General features: G+C 40.9%; 1 protein-coding gene across 3 annotated transcripts in view; it reads right to left on the bottom strand.

The window, feature by feature from the left end:
• Positions 1 to 18,125, bottom strand: part of TSPAN12 (tetraspanin 12) — a 43,242-nt gene extending 25,117 nt beyond the window's left edge. For 2 of the 3 annotated variants that reach the window (XM_040063285.2, XM_040063286.2), the window contains exons 1-4: positions 17,994 to 18,091; positions 17,520 to 17,656; positions 6,186 to 6,268; positions 5,338 to 5,473 (exon numbers count right to left, since the gene is read on the bottom strand). In XM_040063285.2, coding sequence (XP_039919219.1) covers positions 5,338 to 5,473; positions 6,186 to 6,268; positions 17,520 to 17,585 — 285 coding nt within the window. In that variant the 5' untranslated portion in view covers positions 17,586 to 17,656; positions 17,994 to 18,091. Of the gene's footprint in view, positions 1 to 5,337; positions 5,474 to 6,185; positions 6,269 to 17,519; positions 17,657 to 17,993 lie in introns of all 3 variants that reach the window. The other variant, XM_058420435.1, reaches the window with a different exon arrangement.
• Between the last annotated feature and the right edge of the window lie 299 nt (positions 18,126 to 18,424).

Here is an 18,424-nt window from a genome sequence, read left to right as displayed (position 1 = left end):
ACATTTGGATTTAAGTCAAGCACTTGCAAGAAGACCTGGACATTCCCCCCAGCTCAATTCCTGTCATACTCCCCCATGCTGCTCAAATACACAGCTGCTTTTGCTTGCTGTGTGTTCTGCAGGCAGCATCTTCATGGCTACACAACTCCCAATATCCCACATGGCCAAGCAATTAATGTCTCCTCTGTAGGCCCCCTCTCCCACTTAAGGAAATTTGGCACTGTTTCAAAGCGCTTGCCTTTGAAAAAGTCTTTTAAGGACATACACAGCGAGGATTTATTTATGTCGGGGAAGACAAGGTCAACAAAATACACCACTGCTTACACAGGCAGACAGAGAGGGTGGCATTGAACCCCAGGACCAGTGTATCCCAGTCCACAGAGATGGGAGCCCTACAGAGTGCACACTTTCCCGCTAAGCCTGGCTTAGCTCTGCGGTGACACTGTGGCATCACCAAAATCCATCTCAAAATCAAACAACTTGTCTGAACTTTAAAAATCCTGATCTAAACAGGAAAGACACTTGCTTTCCATTTCAAGGCAAAAGGATGTATAGTAACTAGTACAAGCATCATCTCCAGCAGTTTGTCTTTGAATTCAAAGTCAGAAACACAGAAAGAACAAAAATACTCAAATTTTTTTTAGATAGTTGCTCATATTTGAAACTACTGGGGTATCATAAAAATTGCTGAACTTGAAGTGTATTTTCTCTTACCAGTGGAATATCAAATAAGCGGCACACTTCAGAATGCAAGCTAAATGTCAAGCCCCTCAGTTACTGGCTATCTGAAGCTGAGGTTTAGCAGAGTACTGGCTTCTCATCAAACCTGAACTACAGTATTATAAACACATTTAACCCAGTCTTTCAAACAAGGTAGGCCACCCTGTCTTGTGAATCTCTGTCTTCCTCCCACTCAGCCCACATTTGTAAATGGGTTGTTGATAAAAGCCACAAAATACAAACTCAGCCTGTCCAGCTTAATAGTAAACTGCACAGTTTTACACCAAGTACATTTGTTTATTCCCTTCAATGCTTGGTAGCTAAATAATTTAGAAATACTTCTGATTGGTAAATAACAATTCCAGTGGCAAATGTTAGTACAAGGTATTGGAGCACCTATAACTGTACTAAGAGTCCACGTGGATAGGAGAGAATATCCTCTATTACTACAGAGCAAATAACCTATACTATGTATTACTGCAGAAACACATATTGCAACAAAAAGGGAAAAAAAAAAAAGAAACAGACAACAAAATTTGTTATCACTAAAGTCTCATGTTAATTCCTGCCAACTGTAGTCATAAGTACTACAGAATAGTTGATGCTGTGGTAGTGTAAAGCAGCTAACATTTCACATAGAGTAAGAATGCCTTCTAGAAATAAAACATTAGCAGTTACTGGTATCTTGCAACATAGCAGATGTCCAAATTTAATCACCCCTATCGCCTCTGCATCCATATGGACTGAAATGGGTATATGTGTATAAAAGAATTCGCCATAAGTGATGATACAGTCAACAGTATCTCAGCATTCTTTAGACAGGCTTCACAGAAACCACTAGTTTAATGATGGTCTGTCTGGTTGTGTTTCAACTCAATACATAGCTTAGTCTACCAGGGTCAAATTTATAACCAGGTTCCACCACAACTGAATTAATAAGCTGTTTAACCACACACCAACAGGGTCTAACAATGTTTAGCTCTGAGGAATACTTATTACTCTGCCAACTACATGATAAAAATCAGTAGCAGGATTTGCCCTGTTGACCATCAAATACTTCTAACAGTTTTCCCCTTCGTGAAAACCTACACAGACGAATTTGAATCCTGTGCTGTTGGAATGCTGAAGTTACAGAAAAGTCATGGTTAAAAATACAAGAACCTGCAATGATAATTTCAGCCAGGAAGTATTTTACAGTAGGATTTTCATAAAGCTCTTCTTGTCAAGCAACAGAGCTTACTTTTGTTATTATAATCAAATAAGAGCTCAAAAAAAACCCAAAAAACAAAAACAAAAAAACACCCAAAAAAATTCCAACAAACACAAAAACCCCAAGAAGTAAACAAAAAACCCCAACAACAACCAAATAAAAAATCAACCAAAAAAAAAAAAAAAAACCCAAAAAAAACACCACAAAAAACCCTTAGGGTTACTATTATTAAAGAATATAAGCACTTTGTAAGAATTTGGGTTTTTTCAGTTAGGCAATATATGCACAACAAACTTATTGAAAATAATCCAAAACAGAACCTCGGAAGAAGAGAGGTGAAGTATGGGGTTTTTTCCAAATCCAGAACCAATCTTGTTGAAAGAACTGAACCAACTGAGACTCTACTTTGTCATCCTTGCACTTTTCAAGCATCAAGTCAGTGACTTGGAAGAGCTCAGATCTTCACCTTAGGACGGCACCATAGCTACTGCTACATGAGGATGTTGGTCAATCACACACACAAAAAATGTTATAGAAACTCAAGGTATACATCGACTCTTCAGACCAACTACCCTTCAGGACGTATTTCTGAAGTAATTATAATGAAATGATCATAGCTTTAAAATGCTGGTTCTACAGAAAGTCCAGAGCAGTCCACAGAAAACTGAGGTTTTACATTTTCTTACTATTAAGCTGAGCAAACATGAGTTTGATGTATATTTATGCCCCCCTGTGAAGACAGAAAGGTTTCAAGCACTTAATTGCAAGACAAAATTCCAAAAAAAAATGAAAATTATTATGTATACAAATGTAGTAAAACCAAATACTCTATCTATTTTATTGTCTTTACACCTTATTACATTTTCCAAAAAATCCATTTCAATTAACATCAGCACTAGCAATGAGCACGCTGCCAGGAGCATCAAGACTTGTCTCCAAATATCTGTGCATGCCATCATTATGGCTTTCATGTACTTCAAAATGAAGACTAAAACCATGATTGAAGAGGTTGTTAATGTTTTACATGAAGGTTCTTTTCTTTTAGTTCATCTGGTTGAACAAAAGCTCATTTTGTTGATCCATCAGTTTTCTGATTAGTCTGATGAATGAAGCATTGACTTATGCCTGCATACTTCTGTATAGTATAACCGCATTCATTTAACAATTGATCAAAGACAATGACATACTTAGGAAGATCTAATTTTGTTTTACTTCTCAGTTTTTTTAGCAAGAGCAAATCTCAAGCTCCTGAAAATGAAATAGTGCAACATAAAATGATAGAAATGTCTTGTTTTGATTTAGTGTAACTTGACTGCCTAAACACACTTCAAATGATTTATTTCCAGATGGTACTTAAGGCTATAAATTATTTCTTCTTTTCACTTGCAGTGTAAATAAACTGAAGGCCAAAACCACTTTTAACTTCATTATCTCTTGAAATAGTGAGGTGACTTTTTTCAAAGCTTATACCAAAAGTAACTTTTTCTTTCCCCAGATACTATGTGGCATTGATCTACATCATATAGTTGTTTTTACCTTTTAATTAGTATTAAAAACTACCACCACTATAAAATAAAGAACACACTATGAAAGTAATCTTATGTCCTTACAAAAACCTCTAAGGTTTAGTAAGTTTAAAATATTTTAATGCTTTCACTATTTAGATGAAACAAAAATACGTACAAAGCCCTTTTAAGGTATGTAAGAAAGATTACTAGAGAAATAATTGTATGGTATGATATTACATTAATTCATTACTCTTACACACATGCCCATAACTAAGTAATTGTCTTAGAACTTGTTTCCATTGATTTAAACATTGCAATGTTAAGATCTAGAAATAAAAAATGCATGACTGTTCTGTTACTCTAACATGTTCAGACTTAAATGAGTTTTCCCCAACAATATTGTATTGAAAGAATAATCTTCACATTGCATACAAGCTGAACATAATATCCAAAAGGAGAAACTGCACTGCCCTCTTGCAACTGAGGAACACTTCTGTTGCAGACATTAAGCTGGAAAGTTCAAATAAAGCTTCCTCGAACCCTCTCAAATAATGAAAAAAAAGAAAAAAAAAAAAAAAAAAAAAAGAGCAACATTTTAATACAAAACCCCAGTACAGTTTTTCAACTGCTTATTCTGCAGTTGGAATACTTCTATTAGAGAAAAGGAAAAGCAAATGTTCCATAGATCTCAGCAAATTTCTTATGGTGTTTTACAGTCATTTTGTGCAAAATCTGTGACGTGTCATATACTTAAGCCTGCAGAGATCCACAAGAAAAATTCAACTGAATGTACTCTGTGAGAACTCAACACACACTGCAGTGAAAAAACAGGAGTCCAACTCTACTTGTACCCTGGACATTCTCAAGAGCTGAAGGGTTCTATCTGTCCACTCTCTCCTACTGCAATTACAGTAGTCAAGTCTGATCCACGTCTTTCACATCCATTGCTTCCGCTCTCTTGGACTTAGGGTGCTTGGAATCCTACTCATCCTCATGTTACAAAACAGAGTCCAATTATGCAATGAACTACAGCTCTTTTAATTCTGTATTTTTTTATGCTCTTTTTTATGCTACTTTTAAGAAGCATACAGATACATGGCACTCTTGGATTTCAGTACTGCCAACAGTCTAAAAATTTTAACTCTAAACCTTTAAAATTTATGTGAACTTGATGGGCATTTGTTGGAGTGGCATTTTTTGGTTGATTGTTTTTTTAATTGTCATCAAATTCACTGAATTCCAGATGAAGAACATGGTGTCTGCTTCCCTTGACAGTCAGAGCCTCATCACAGTTAAACTGTACACAAAGCCTTGTGCAAGACAGACTATAACATTTCAGCTGCTGTCAGCTCATATACTCTCTAAGTGAAGGAAAAAGATGGGTACTTAGAATTTATTTTTAAACTCGCTTAAAACCAAATATAACTGCAAAAATCTACATCCATGTAAGAGAAGACAAAGCTTCTGAACATACTCAGAATTAACTTTTGTCAGCTACAAGTGCTATTACTTTACACACACAGTCAACAACAGAATAAAGCAAAGTCTACGTTAGATAGCTACTGCACAGCTAGGAGTCAAAACAGCAGCACACAGGTTTATTTCATAGTATGCACACTCACACCCCTATAATTATTAGTACTGAAGAGGGTTTTTTCCCTTCAGCAACTCCTCTACTAAATGTAGTGAATTTTTGCAGCTGAGACACTGCTTGTCTTTTAGTCACAGTATAATGGAGTCTAGGTAATAAATTATTTCCTATGGTGTGCTTTGCAATTACAATTCCTCACCGATACCGTAATTCAACAAGGTAATAAAATATAATCAGTATTTATCTAGTGCCTGTGGATTAGAACCTTTCTAACACACCTGAAACAAAACAGAAGTTATGAAACATACCCAGATAAGAAGTAACAGATTTCTTTTCACTGTTCCACAGTATCCCAGCATTCCAACTATGATGAGGAAACAGCAGACTGCAATCATAACTGGGTGGACCACAGGAAAGTACGTCAAAATGACAGCCTCCTCCACCCTAAAAACCAATCAGAACAATAATAAAAAAAAGCACAATCACACACACACACACAAAAAAACAAACAAACAAAAAAACCCCAAAAAACAACCAAAAAACCCCAAACAACAACAACAAACAAACAAACAACGGAAAAAAAAAAAAAGGCAGCCATTAAGAAGAAAACGGGTGATTAGCAGATACATTCTTTCCAGCACCTTACACAAAAATCTCTTCAACATGGTTTAAAAGTCAAATGTTGCATTTGAGTACCAAAAGTTGCATTGTCCAAAACATCTCTGGAGTGAAGGTAGTATTCCTGCCCTGCACTTGCACAGTACACAGCACAATGAGGCCCTGTTTTATCACCAGGGCTCATAAGCACTGCTGTAATAAAATTAATAGAATTTCTAAATCTCTGGACTTTTGAATTAAGTATTCAAAACTAAACAGTAATATAACATGATTAGATGTTGTCAACAGGCCAAAAGTTGATCCTTGTCAGAAGAGAAAGGCACAGGATTCGAACCTTATCTTTCCCATTTTTCTCATTTTAACCCCTTTTAACTCATTTTCCCCAAAACTGGCAAAAAATGCACCTTCCAATAAAACAGTTATTAGTTTAACTGAAAGACTCTCAATTCCACAAATCCTAATTAAGAAGCTTACTACACTGAATGAACAACATCTACCCCAAACAGTAACCCACACAGAAGTTTAACTAAAGCTTTACCTTGTTTCTGCAGTTAAAGTGAGAACATTATTCAGGTAGTCTCTCAGCCAAGCAGAAACACCTAATATGCTGATGGACATCAACTAAAAAGAAAACATTAAGTTATTTTCATGTATTTGAAGCAAATTGGAAGACCATTCATAATTTAAGTAGAGGATCAATCATCAATGCATCTTTCATGCATTCATTTACTTGAACAACATACTGTCCCCAAAACTGTACTTCCATATGTTTAGAATTGATTTGTTGCCCAGGTATAAGGGTGCCAGTGTGAATAATCTTCTTTTCCACCTAGTGATGCCACTCCTGGTTCCTATCCCACTATTGCACAACATACCATAGAAACAACAAGGAGGGCTTACACTGCTAAAATCAGTGACTCTTCAGAACTCACAAGTGATACACATCAGTGTGCATGAAACCATGAAGCCAAGCTCACGTACACAGCTCCTGAAGAAAAATATGATACAACAGTCCTGATACACCGAAACCCAAGAGAGATTTATCTTTGAGTTAAATTCAGAAGAATCTGATTCTCTTGCTCATGCAGAGAGAATCACACGAATACTGTCTCAGTTTCCTAAATTATAAAATGAAAATAAAACTAACTGCATTTCAATTATAAACCATATAAAACATTTGGGTACCTAACATGTCAGGCACTTTAGAGGCATAAAGCTACTACACTTTCACCAGGACTGCTCCCACAGCAAGTAAATCCCCAAGACTGAGCCCACCTAAGATTGCCACCACCTCAGCAGACATAGATTTCTATCACCTGATGCCATTGTACACTTCAGCACACCTAGAACTTAGCAGGAGAAGCTCTGCCCTCTGACTTCCTTGAGAAGCCAAACCCGAACAACACATTCAGAACCTGCCACACTGTGACAGCGCCAGCTCTGCTGCTGCTGTAGCTGAGGTACTGCTAGAGGACAAGGCACTCCTTACTCAGTTTCACAGGGGCACCTAGGCCTGAACCACAGAAGATACAGGACCTGAGAAGCACCACTGTTTAGCTGAGGGTAGGGAGTCCTAAGCTGACTCTCCTGAATACTACTGTTCTCTTCAACTGCATAGGGGTATGACACGACACATCAGCGTTATACTTACAGTTTCTTAAATCAGTAAGAAGCACTAATCTCCCCTGTCCTCAACATCTAGCTTCTCACATGCCCTCATATTTCTCTGAAGTTGTTTTGAGGAACAAGTGGTTCAAACCTAACAGGAAAAGTCACTCTGTGTCCTTACTGGCTCCTTAGCCTAAAACATGCCCACAGCAGACTACTTTAAAATTTCACAGAAGTCCCAGTAGCTATCTCAGAGCTTCTTCCTGCTTTTCAGATCTTTTGCACAAAGTACAGGCACCGCCCTGGTTCTGAGTGCTGCCAGCAGGAGCTGGCTGCTTGGCATGCTGCAGGCATACTCCTGGACGCTAGTGCATGCTACATGTCTACTATATTCACTCATGTTCTTCAAACTCTGTGAGATCTGTTTTGGCTGGTGAAACAGTAACAGTAAAGAACATTTTCTATTGTCTTATTTGCAGGAGGCTGCAGAAACAAGGAAAACAAGGAATCTCCTCCTAAATAAACTCCTCCCATCTATCTCCTAAGAAAGCATCACACAAACATATCACACAAGCAGTCAAAAACACTAGAGAGGTAAAGCAGACTACAAGCAGCCAGTCTATTTCCTTGTTGTCAAAAGGCAATAGAAAAAAATTTTAACATCTTCCTGAAAGGCCTGTTGATACACACAGAAAAGCATTAGCTCACACATTCATTCTGTTTACGGTAAAATATTTAAGATATAACCCAATTTGGTTACTTCATTTTACAACAGTGGTGTTCAGAAGTGAGAAGTCCACCAAATCTTACTAATTTTTAGTAAGAGCCAGATGGTCCTGCTACAAAAACAGTACCAGAAAAATGATCGCTTTCTAAATAACATTCTTCCACACATATTGGACTGGTGGACTGCCTACTCCTTGATGTCCATTAGGCACTCTCAGGCTGCACGTATTTTCTTTCAGCCATCAGCATGCAGCAACACATTGTACACAGCAGTGAGAGGTGGTGGATTTTGAGAAGGCAAAATTGCTCTTTCAGCAGAGGTAAGATCTGGCAGCACACTGAAGCATGCAGGTTACTCAGAGACAACAGGAAGATCACAGTGCAACCACGTAAGAGGCAAAGGGGACAGAAAGGACTTTGTGGAGACGAAAGTACTGATCAGAGTCCTGTCACTATGAGAATCATTCAGTTTGCTAGAAGGAAAGGACTTGCATGCAAAGGCAAATCAGGAAGGACAAGAACTTTCATTTCTGTTCTGTCTGCCTAAATTGAGTCTTTTCTACCTATATATGTATTTTTGCCAACGTAAAATCCATGGAAAATTTAGGCAGATACATCACCACACCAACACATGGCTGCGTGACTTCTACAGAAATGCTTAACAACCACATCAGAGAACATGACTCCCTCTTCATTTATGAACAGCAACTGGAAGAAAAGGACTGCTTCCTTTAACCTAGGAAACATAACCTTCACCAGTAACATAACTACATGAACAGCATTTCAGTTCATAAGAACAGACTTTCCATGAAAGGCCTCTTGCATCATTCAGAAAGATCTTAGCCATTTAGATTCCCCCTGGCTATTCTCATTTAGTATGAATAACTAACAATTACTACTGTTTCTAGCTGATGCAAATTACATGCAAGAATATTCCACCTATAAAGCCTGTGAAAGCCAGGCTACTGCTCAACCATGCACTTGCCCTGTGCCTGATCTCACCACCATTAACTGCTTCAGGTGTTAACTGACTTCTGCTACTCTTACAATGCACAAGAGCCAGGTCAGCATGACTGAAAACACAGTAAGCACATTGCCTTACCTCGCTGCTATGCAGGTGTTACACACCGATTACCTGTGCAACACTCTCCTGCCAATCAAATTCCTAGTGAGGCACATTTGGGCACCATATTTTCAAGAAAGTCCGAAGTGAATTATTACTCTGAATGACTCAAAAGCCAGAGTGCTGTGACACACCTCATTCACAGACATGAAAGTCAGTAACAGTGTCCACCTGGGGTGGCAGAAAGGCGTGGGAAAGTGAAGGCAAATACTCAAGAGGCTCCTCTTGAAAAAAAAGAGGCCTGTGAAAGAGAAAACTGGTAACTCAAAATAGTAACTCAGCAATAAGTTGATTAAAAAAGGTGTATTTCACAGCACATAAGCCAGCAAGTGCTTGGTAGCTCTTCACTAACTGAAGGAAGTGCTGGGGAAAAAGTAGCATCCCTTCTGATCAACAGAAGTAGCCTCAGGGCAGCAACACCCTGAGAGGTGAAAGATGCTTTTGCAACACCAGACTGTCCTGGATAACGACTGAAGTTTATTTTAGCTAATCTTTAGGGAAAAGATTATCAAATACTGGTTCCATCCATCAATCCACTTGCCCACCTGTTCCACAGCCACAAGGGAACCACAAGAGCACAACACACATGGCTGGCCTCCACAGCCTCCTGCTGACTCAATGTGCAGATGTGCTGCCCTGTAAAAGCACTAAACATCCTCAAGTGCCAGATGGCATCGAGAAAGCTCCAGGCACCCAACACTTCACACCACCAACAGCACATGTAGATCTTCAGCCAGCAGCCCAGGAAGTCCATCAACATCAGCAGTACAACTGAGTCCAGGCGCTCAGTTGGCAGAAACAGTAACAGTCTCCCCAAAAACCTTGGTGGGCATCCAAACCCACCAGCAAGTATCAGCAGGCACATCACTGCAATTCACTGCCAAGTGATTTTCAAGAAGTCACAGGCAAGAGCAAGGTTCTGATTACAGCTATTGTTGGTTCATTTGAAGGATGGTAAAATGGTGGCGCCAAAAAACGGGCAGATCCCACTTCAGCCATTGCTTTGTAACTAATTTACATGCAAAATACAGTTAAAATCTGTATCAAGCAATCAGATGAAAGAACACAAGTTTATGACAAATAAAACTGCTAAGATAATTCTCACATTAGCAGTAACATCATTTCACCAAAAAGTTTTCATTCAAGCTTCTCTGATGACAGCCAGTCTGCTGTGCTGTAAATGTAATATGGTAGTATGCAGTAAAACATGTTTATTTGTTGCAGCTGCCTGCACAAGTCACTATGGGTTTAATTTTGAACTGTCACAGTATGTTGTATAGCCATCAACATGACACTGAGGAGTTCACTATGATGCTTACTGTAATACCCTATTTTATATATATTTTCACACTGATTGAACATAGGTAATAAATTCTGTTTTTATATATGAGCAATATGCATGCAATAATGTATTAAATTTTCAAATTAATTTCTAATGTAAAGATTTTAAAGCTACTAAGGTTTTCTCAGACAACTGAATTACAATATCCAACAACAGAGTTCAGCTATCAGGAGCAATCATTTCCAAGCATAGTTTAAATTATCTTTGCAACTCTCTTATGTAAATTAGACATCAAAATGAAAATATAAAGTCATCTGCAATTCATTAAGTATATGTCTTAAGCTGTTACTTTGAAAGTTCTTCTCCCAGTGTCTCTGAGGCTACACCTAAACTGCAAAATAAATCTGCATTTCCACTTAATAAATGAACATGGACTTGTGTCTTTAAGGGAGCTAGTCCAATTGATCTTGCTACATCCACATCCGTGTTCACTCTCGCATAATTTTTTTTCATCCAAACATTCTAACACATTCATTTTACTTTTGCTCAAATTTGAGAAAGGGCTTTTTTAACTATTAAGTCAGAGGAAAGATTAAAAGTCTCTTCCACAGCAAAAATCACATATCATCATTTTTATTCTAGCAGATGGGATAAACAACTTCATGCCATGCTCTGATATCCATAATGAAACACTGACTAGCAGCACTAGAGAGCAACCCACTTTGCATGAAAAGGTTTCTGGCTACAAGGAAATTACTTCCAAGATATGAAACAGAATATGTCCCATAATTGTAGTTAAAAAACAAAACAAAACCATAAAAATCCATAAACAAACCCCAAAACACAAAATAAACCTTGTGAAAATCTTCTTGTTAGAACTGATTTGGGTAATCTGAGCTATGACTTACCCTTACAAAGGATGGGGATACATCAGTACAAGGTCATGAGCATGCTGCAATGCTTTTACAGGACTTTGACTATTAGGTTCAATATCCAGATCACTGAACAAACACAGATAACTGATTCATGGATAAACAGACAGCTGTATTTTTTGAGACAGAGGGACATAAGGGTGCAAGGGGGGGGGCAAGAGGCCTTGTGTTGCTGTATTACCTGGCAAAATCATTTAAATGTTTAGAGAAAGAAGAATTGCCTACAAAAAAAGGGAAATGCCCTATTTCCTAAAAAAGCACCTTTTATTCTATAGATATTCCAACATTTTTTTAGTTAAGCCTCCTACAAGGTTATGCCTTGGTCCCCTCCCACATCAGTAAACAGCTGAAGCACGTTCATATTTGCACTTTGAATCTGTGTTTGCTTGCACAGCTGCAACAGTGAGTTAGCAACCTGCTCCACATTTGGCACGGACTGGAACTCGCACACTTTGCAGTAAGGCAACTGCTGGCGCACTGACAGGCTGCTAAGAGGTCACCCTCCTGGGGAACATGAGCCAGTTTTTCAGCAGGTGGCTGTTCAAGGTGCCCAGAGGAAGCACAGCAGAAAGAACAAGAACCTACCTGTGTCAGACTCACATCGACCTCTGGGATATGTAGCACAAGGGCACATTAAAAGCAAAGTGTGATAAAGAAGCGCATGTATTTCTTCAACCACCCTCTCTACGACTACTCAGACACTGCGCTTCTTGTTAGGACATGACTTGTGCCACCTTTCCCTCAAAAGTAACCATTCTCACTGTCAAGACATCTTTTGTTTAGGGAAGGAACAGGCATGTGCTCCTCATAATACGTCATCCAAAGCAATGCTCACAGCTCAAGTATCCCAATCCATATCACAATCCACACATCACCATCAAGATGATATACCTTCACATATACACAATCTACTCATAATTTTATTTTTCCAGGAGTTTGCTTTTATTCATGGTCAGTATTCAATCTCACAGATGTAGGCAATTTTTTTTTTTTTAACTCAGCGCATATATGTGTGTGTGTATATATATACACACACACACACTTAAAAAGAACATGTGTTTCCTTATGATCCACAGGACTGACTACACATTACCTCTTAGTGGGTTTATACCTAACTTTCCTGTTTTACACATGAATACCCATGAGCACACAAAGATGATTAAAATGAACCTGCATTTTTATTTAAATCACGTATTCCTATAAAAATGCACAAAATTAAACTGCCCCCTATACCTTGTGAAATAGCTACAAGATATTTTAAAAATTGTTATTATTCCTATGAGCCTTGTCTAAAGCCTACCACAGACTCAAGATGATAGAGAATCTTCAGGGTACAGAAGCATACTGGGCACATGGTACTGGATATTCATGAATAATTGGATAGCTACCTTCCACAAAAGAATGTGAATTTAAAGAAAGAGAAAAACATACAAGTACCTACACGCCAGATGGACTCTTCCACTTTGCTCCAGATTGTGGCTTACCAGTATAAGTACATAGCTTGAAATTTTTCCTTCCCCGTGGGCAGTGGGCTCAAATCCTGTCAGCACTGATTTGTGATTCATCCTCCAGGTTGATGTAGTGAGTTCCACAGAATTAACTGTGACTTTTACAAAAAAAGTGTCTGTGGTTCACTTCTTTCTGAATGCCATTTAAAAAAATATTAATGCAATTTCTAACATTTGGGTGGGGTCTGGGTTTATTTCTTTCCTTTCCATTAGCACATTAAGTCACTTTTTCAGGACAGTTTTCCAGAAACTAATCCAGCAATTCACAGCTGATATGCTGCCCAGGGTAAGCCATATCATCTACAAAGACACTTGGAATAAAAGGTTATATAGAGGTAGACACAAAGTTGACTTATGGCTGAACTCTACTTTGGTAGGACATAGTCTGGTAATGTAACAATACTGTATAAATATCACAGCCTAAACACACAGAAAAGTAAGAGATTTCTCAAATACCAGAATTAAAAATACTTCTGGTCCTTTAAAACTCCTCCTATAACTTCCTCTGGTGAAAGCATTCCTTTAAAAAGACAGCATATTCCCACAGAAGCCACAGTTATTTTCTTTATATAAAGAATGCTAAGAAAATCAGCTTTTAATTGTACACGTCTAAACTGCAGTCTCTAAAATCAGAGTATTTCAGCCTAAAACACAGTTTACAGTGCTACAGATACCTGGCAAGGCAGCACTCATTTCAGTGGATACTACCTGCCACATAAAATATTGATCCAAACTTTTCATTCCAAGTATTTACAAATCCCACCAACAAGAGTGGAAGTCAAAACGCAGGAGAAACCACCTCTATGCAGAATCTGGTTTCACAGAAGACAGGATAGACTGATTTCTTTCTCCTGTCAAAACAGACTTGAAAAATATACTTCCTAACTCAATACTCACATTCACTCACTCTGAGTTCTCAATTAGTACACATACGCAAACTGGAAGACTTAAGTGTGTAAAATGGAAAACAAACTGGAAACTTCCTCCCCTTTCATTTTATGTGTTTTTTTTTTCAACTTTGTTCACAAACACAAGCTTGAGATAGATGCAAACAATTTTCACTGCCTGCCAGAAGTGTTTATTGGCTGCAATCACCCAAGTGAAATTAGATGGTACTGCTGAAGGAAATCTTAAACACTGTTAAACAGAAACAGCATATCCCTAGGCAAAAAAAGCTCATGAGGTGAAAGAAAAGTGGCAACATTGCTGTCGTGGCCCAAGCATCCACTGACACTATTAATCATCAGTTAAGAGATCCTTACCACCTGAGACACAGTCAACTGCAACATACAACCTTGATTTGTCCACAGCACTTCAGTACAGTCATCCTCAATTACAAGTGACACAACAGCAGCTGCTCCTGCCTCACATGCTCACCAGGGGAAAAAAAAGAAAAAAAAAGAAAAAAAAAGAAAGAAAGAAAGAAAGAAAAAAAAAAAAAAAAAAAAAAAAAAAAAAAAAAAAGTCGGCAGTTTTCTCAAGAGAGAAAGTCTATACAGACTTTTTCATGCACTCTTCCTGCCATGTTATACTTTGCTTTTCTTCAAAACATTTGAGAAAACTGATAAAATTATTGTGTTCCTTTTAGTTGCATTTACTCTCACTATCTAGTTCATCTATTAAAAACTTTCTTTAAAGAACACACATGGCTAAGCTGCAAAGGAAAGTACATCTCAAAACTACTGCTTTGCTTTATCTCCTACTAGTGTAAGAAGCCAGGAGGCTGAACTTTCCCTGTATTCAGCACCATTTGTTAGTTCCTGCTCTAGCACAACCCACAAGGGATACTTGCACTCCAGTATCTCCTGGGATATGTCTGTGACATTATTACAGGTGGACCATGTTCTGTGATGGAAGGCCGGCCTAGTATAAATGCCTGCAAAGGTGGTTTGACTTGGAAAATGACCACAGCAAAACACTAAACAATGGCAGCACTGCAAAGTGTGGCAAAGAGGGATTCTGTGAGGACAGGTTATACAGCACTCAAAACGAATGAGGGTACTCACGTTACACCCAGGACTGCTACTGAGCTGGGACAGTGTCAGGAGCTTGCCAATCCAGTAAAGCCCCACCAGAAGGAAAAACCCTGCAGAGTCTCATAAACTGCATAAAATGTATTTGTAGAGCTATCAAAACTAAATTTCTCCAAGTCCTGACACACACACTATCTACATTTAACAAAGAACAGCACTGTCCCTAAGAAGAGAAAAACAGAAAGCAGTAGGAACACATCTTCCCTCAAGAACCACTAAGACAGGCTGCTTAGCTAAGCACTAAGTCTTGACCACAAAACACCAAATTATGCATTTTTGGAGGTCTTCTCTTTTATTAGGCTGTTCAGAATTTAATATACTGGAAATACAAGTGTTACAGAACATAGAATCAGTCTTGCAAATTACGCTAAGAAGTGATGCCCATTTATGTATAAATGAGGATTGCAGAAGAATGAAACTAAATGTTAACTGCAGGATTTAGTCGGAAGGATATTCCTTGTCCAGGATGCTGTCAAAAAAAACCACTGCCAACAAAAAATTGGAAGACTGAGGAGGTCCTGAAACTGCAACTTCCTCTGCTATGAATGAGACACCTCGCATTCAGATGCATGCTTTAACTGACGACGGACAAAGCTTCCAAAAGGGTATAATCAGGTCTATGACCAGCATCAGTCACTTAACCAACAACAGTTAGAGCACTGACAAGGAATTTATTTCTATCTTATAGGAAGAAAGGCTTTCTGCAAGTTGCATGTCCTGAAGTACCAATCAACTCACTTCCACAAAACCAGTGTTTTTCTGGAGCGGTAAAGGCAGTACATTTACTGATCCATTATAAAACAGGATGAACCACTACAACAGAGCCTTCGGCTTTCAGCTGATTGCTTATGATTATTTACAGCTAAGTAGACTTTAGGTCAAAAGTGACAGAAAGCATTATGAGCAACACTTCCGGCCTGCCTCTCTCTCAAGCACACACAGGTACATCACAGCTCATCAGCTGAGCTCAATAAAAAAAGTTTCTTTTCAAAAAGAGCACACAGCTGAACATTTACAAGCAGTACTATGGAGAAGCTACAAGGATAGCAGCAGAGTGGATAAAGGATAAGTCCTCTCACTTCTCTTCTTTCATAGGCACAGAAAACAACCATATAATGCAGACAGTGGTGTTTTGCAGCCACCATCTGCACCTTCAGTTTTTCAGCAGTATTCATGATCAGACTAGCCACTTGTGTTCTCTTAAGGACTTCATATGCACTAGTCTATCCTCACCAAGCTGGCAATGACAAATGCTGAAGTCCTATCACACACACTGGGACAGCTGCACACAGAGCTTACTTTGAAGCTTACTTCAGATGTTCTCTTCTAAAAGCCTGACAGTCAGACCTTACCAGACAGTGTCCACTGACTCCTGCAGTTTTATTCAGGACTTCAAAGGCTTCATGCACCCAGTTTGAACAAAGCAATCCTTTTTGTACAAAAATTACCATTCTGTTCCTTATGCTGTTTAACAGCTTTCTCTCTCATTCGTATTCTGATTTCCACTTAGTTTTCAGTAATCATGGGACTTCATCTCAATTTCAAAGCCCCTGCCATGGCCAGGACACCTTTCATTAGAACAGGTTACTCAAAGCTTGAACATTTCCAGGGATGAGGCAGACAAAACTTCTCTGGGCAACCTGTTCCAGTGACTCACTAGTACCACAGTTAGAATTTCTTCCTTTATAACATGCAATGTAAACCTACTCTCTTTCAGCTTGAAGCCATTCCCCCTGTCTTGTCACTTATATATCCTTGTAGGCTCCCTTCAGGTACTGGAGGGCCACAAACAGGCCACCCCAAAGCCTTCTCTTTTCCAGGCTAAAAAAATCCCAATCTTCTCTGCTTTTCCTCACAGAAGAGGAGCTCCACCCCTCTAAACATCTTGGCAGCCCTCCTCAGGACCCATGCCAACAGGTCAGTATCTTTCCTGTGTTAGCGATCCTAGATCTGGATGCAGGTGGGAAAAAAATCGGATACAAACTAGGTTTGGTCCCACCCCATATATTATCCCTGCATCATTCAAGTGTACCGCACCTCAGGAGCCAGCCCGTATGAACAGGTGTGCGATGTTATCCCTTCTGTTGACTTGCCCTTACCATGCACAAATCTCATCTACTCATGTGAAAGAGATTTCATTTGTTGAAAATTACTCTGAAAGTATCCATCCTGCTGTTTCTTCAGAGCTCCAAAAGTTTAAGGAACAAGAGCTGATCACACCCACTTGTGCTGAGAGTGAGAAACCCCGCTGCTACAAATACAGCTTTGACTGAAATCCTCAAAACAAAAGAAGGGGCCTCGCCTACCACTTAGGATCTGTCCACTGAATGCACAAAAAAATACTCTGGGCAGACTATTCAACTACCTGCGAGAGCCTGGAGTTCATTCTGGGTCACAGGATGCTCTGAAATTCACCTAGTCAAGTAGCCACCCGTGAATATTCCCCTTTTTACATATTACAGGTACACCAATTCCCACGAATAACCCTAACTCGATTTTACGTCCCGCAACTTTCCAAAGGCATTTTTCCCCCCCAGTAAAACGTACTCCCTTGTGGGAGCTGCCTGGCATGGGGCCCAGGGCGGACAGCCCGCGGCCGTGCCCGCCCTGCGCCTCCGGGACGGCACCTGCCCCTGCCCGGCCCGCCTCGCTGCACTCACCCAGAAGAGCAGGTTGAGGGCGTAGAGCAGGCAGCGCAGGCACTTCACCGAGTCCTCCCTGGCCATGGCGAGCCCCCGCGGGACACAGCCCCATCCTCTCACCACATCCTCCCTCCCGAGGCCAGGCCGCCGGCGCCCTGCAGGGGAACAGGGGGAGAGGGGTCCGCCTTACAGAGGGACCAGCGCGCAGGTGGAAGCGGCGGAGCCGCGCCGTGCCCGGACCGGCCGCGCCCCGCGGAGACCCCCGGCAGGCTCCCTTCCCCTCCCGCCCCGCCCGGAGACAGCGAGGAGCGAGCTGCTCTCAGAAAAATAATAAATCCGCGAAAACGGAGACACCGCGGGCTACCCCAGCGGCACAGCGGAGCTGCGCTGAGGGCAGCGGCGGCACGGCCCGAGGACGCCAGCCCCCTCTCAGCTCAGGACGGACGCGCTGCCTTGGGAAGGGAGGACGGCCGTGGGACAGCGGCCACTTACCGCCCGGACGCCTCCCGCACTCACTTGCTCCGGCGAGGATTCATGGGGCCGGAGCGCGGCAGCGCAGCGCGGAGCCGCGGCGCCCATGCCCTGCGGCGGGCGCGGGGGAAGGTCCGGTCCCGTGGAAGGTCCGGCCCGGCCCGGCCCCGCGGCTGCCCCGGCCCCTCCGCCCCGCCCGCAGCGCTCCGCCAGCCCGCGGCATCCGCACCCCGCGCATGCGCCGCCGCCCGCCCGGTCCTAGCGCCGCCGCCAGCGCAATCCCGGAGCGGGCGACCCTCGGCGGAGCTGTGCCGCTGGTTCCCGGGAAGGGCTGTGTCCCGGGGAGGGCTGTGCCGCTGGTTCCCGGGAAGGGCTGTGTCCCGGCGGGGCTGTGCCCTCGGCGGAGCTGTGCCGCTGGTTCCCGGGAAGGGCTGTGTCCCGGCGGGGCTGTG

Source organism: Hirundo rustica, chromosome 4, assembly GCF_015227805.2.
Source record: "Hirundo rustica isolate bHirRus1 chromosome 4, bHirRus1.pri.v3, whole genome shotgun sequence".
NCBI lineage: Eukaryota > Metazoa > Chordata > Aves > Passeriformes > Hirundinidae > Hirundo > Hirundo rustica.
The sequence above is the reverse complement of the archived record's forward strand: the minus strand, read 5'-3'. Positions and strand labels throughout refer to the sequence as shown.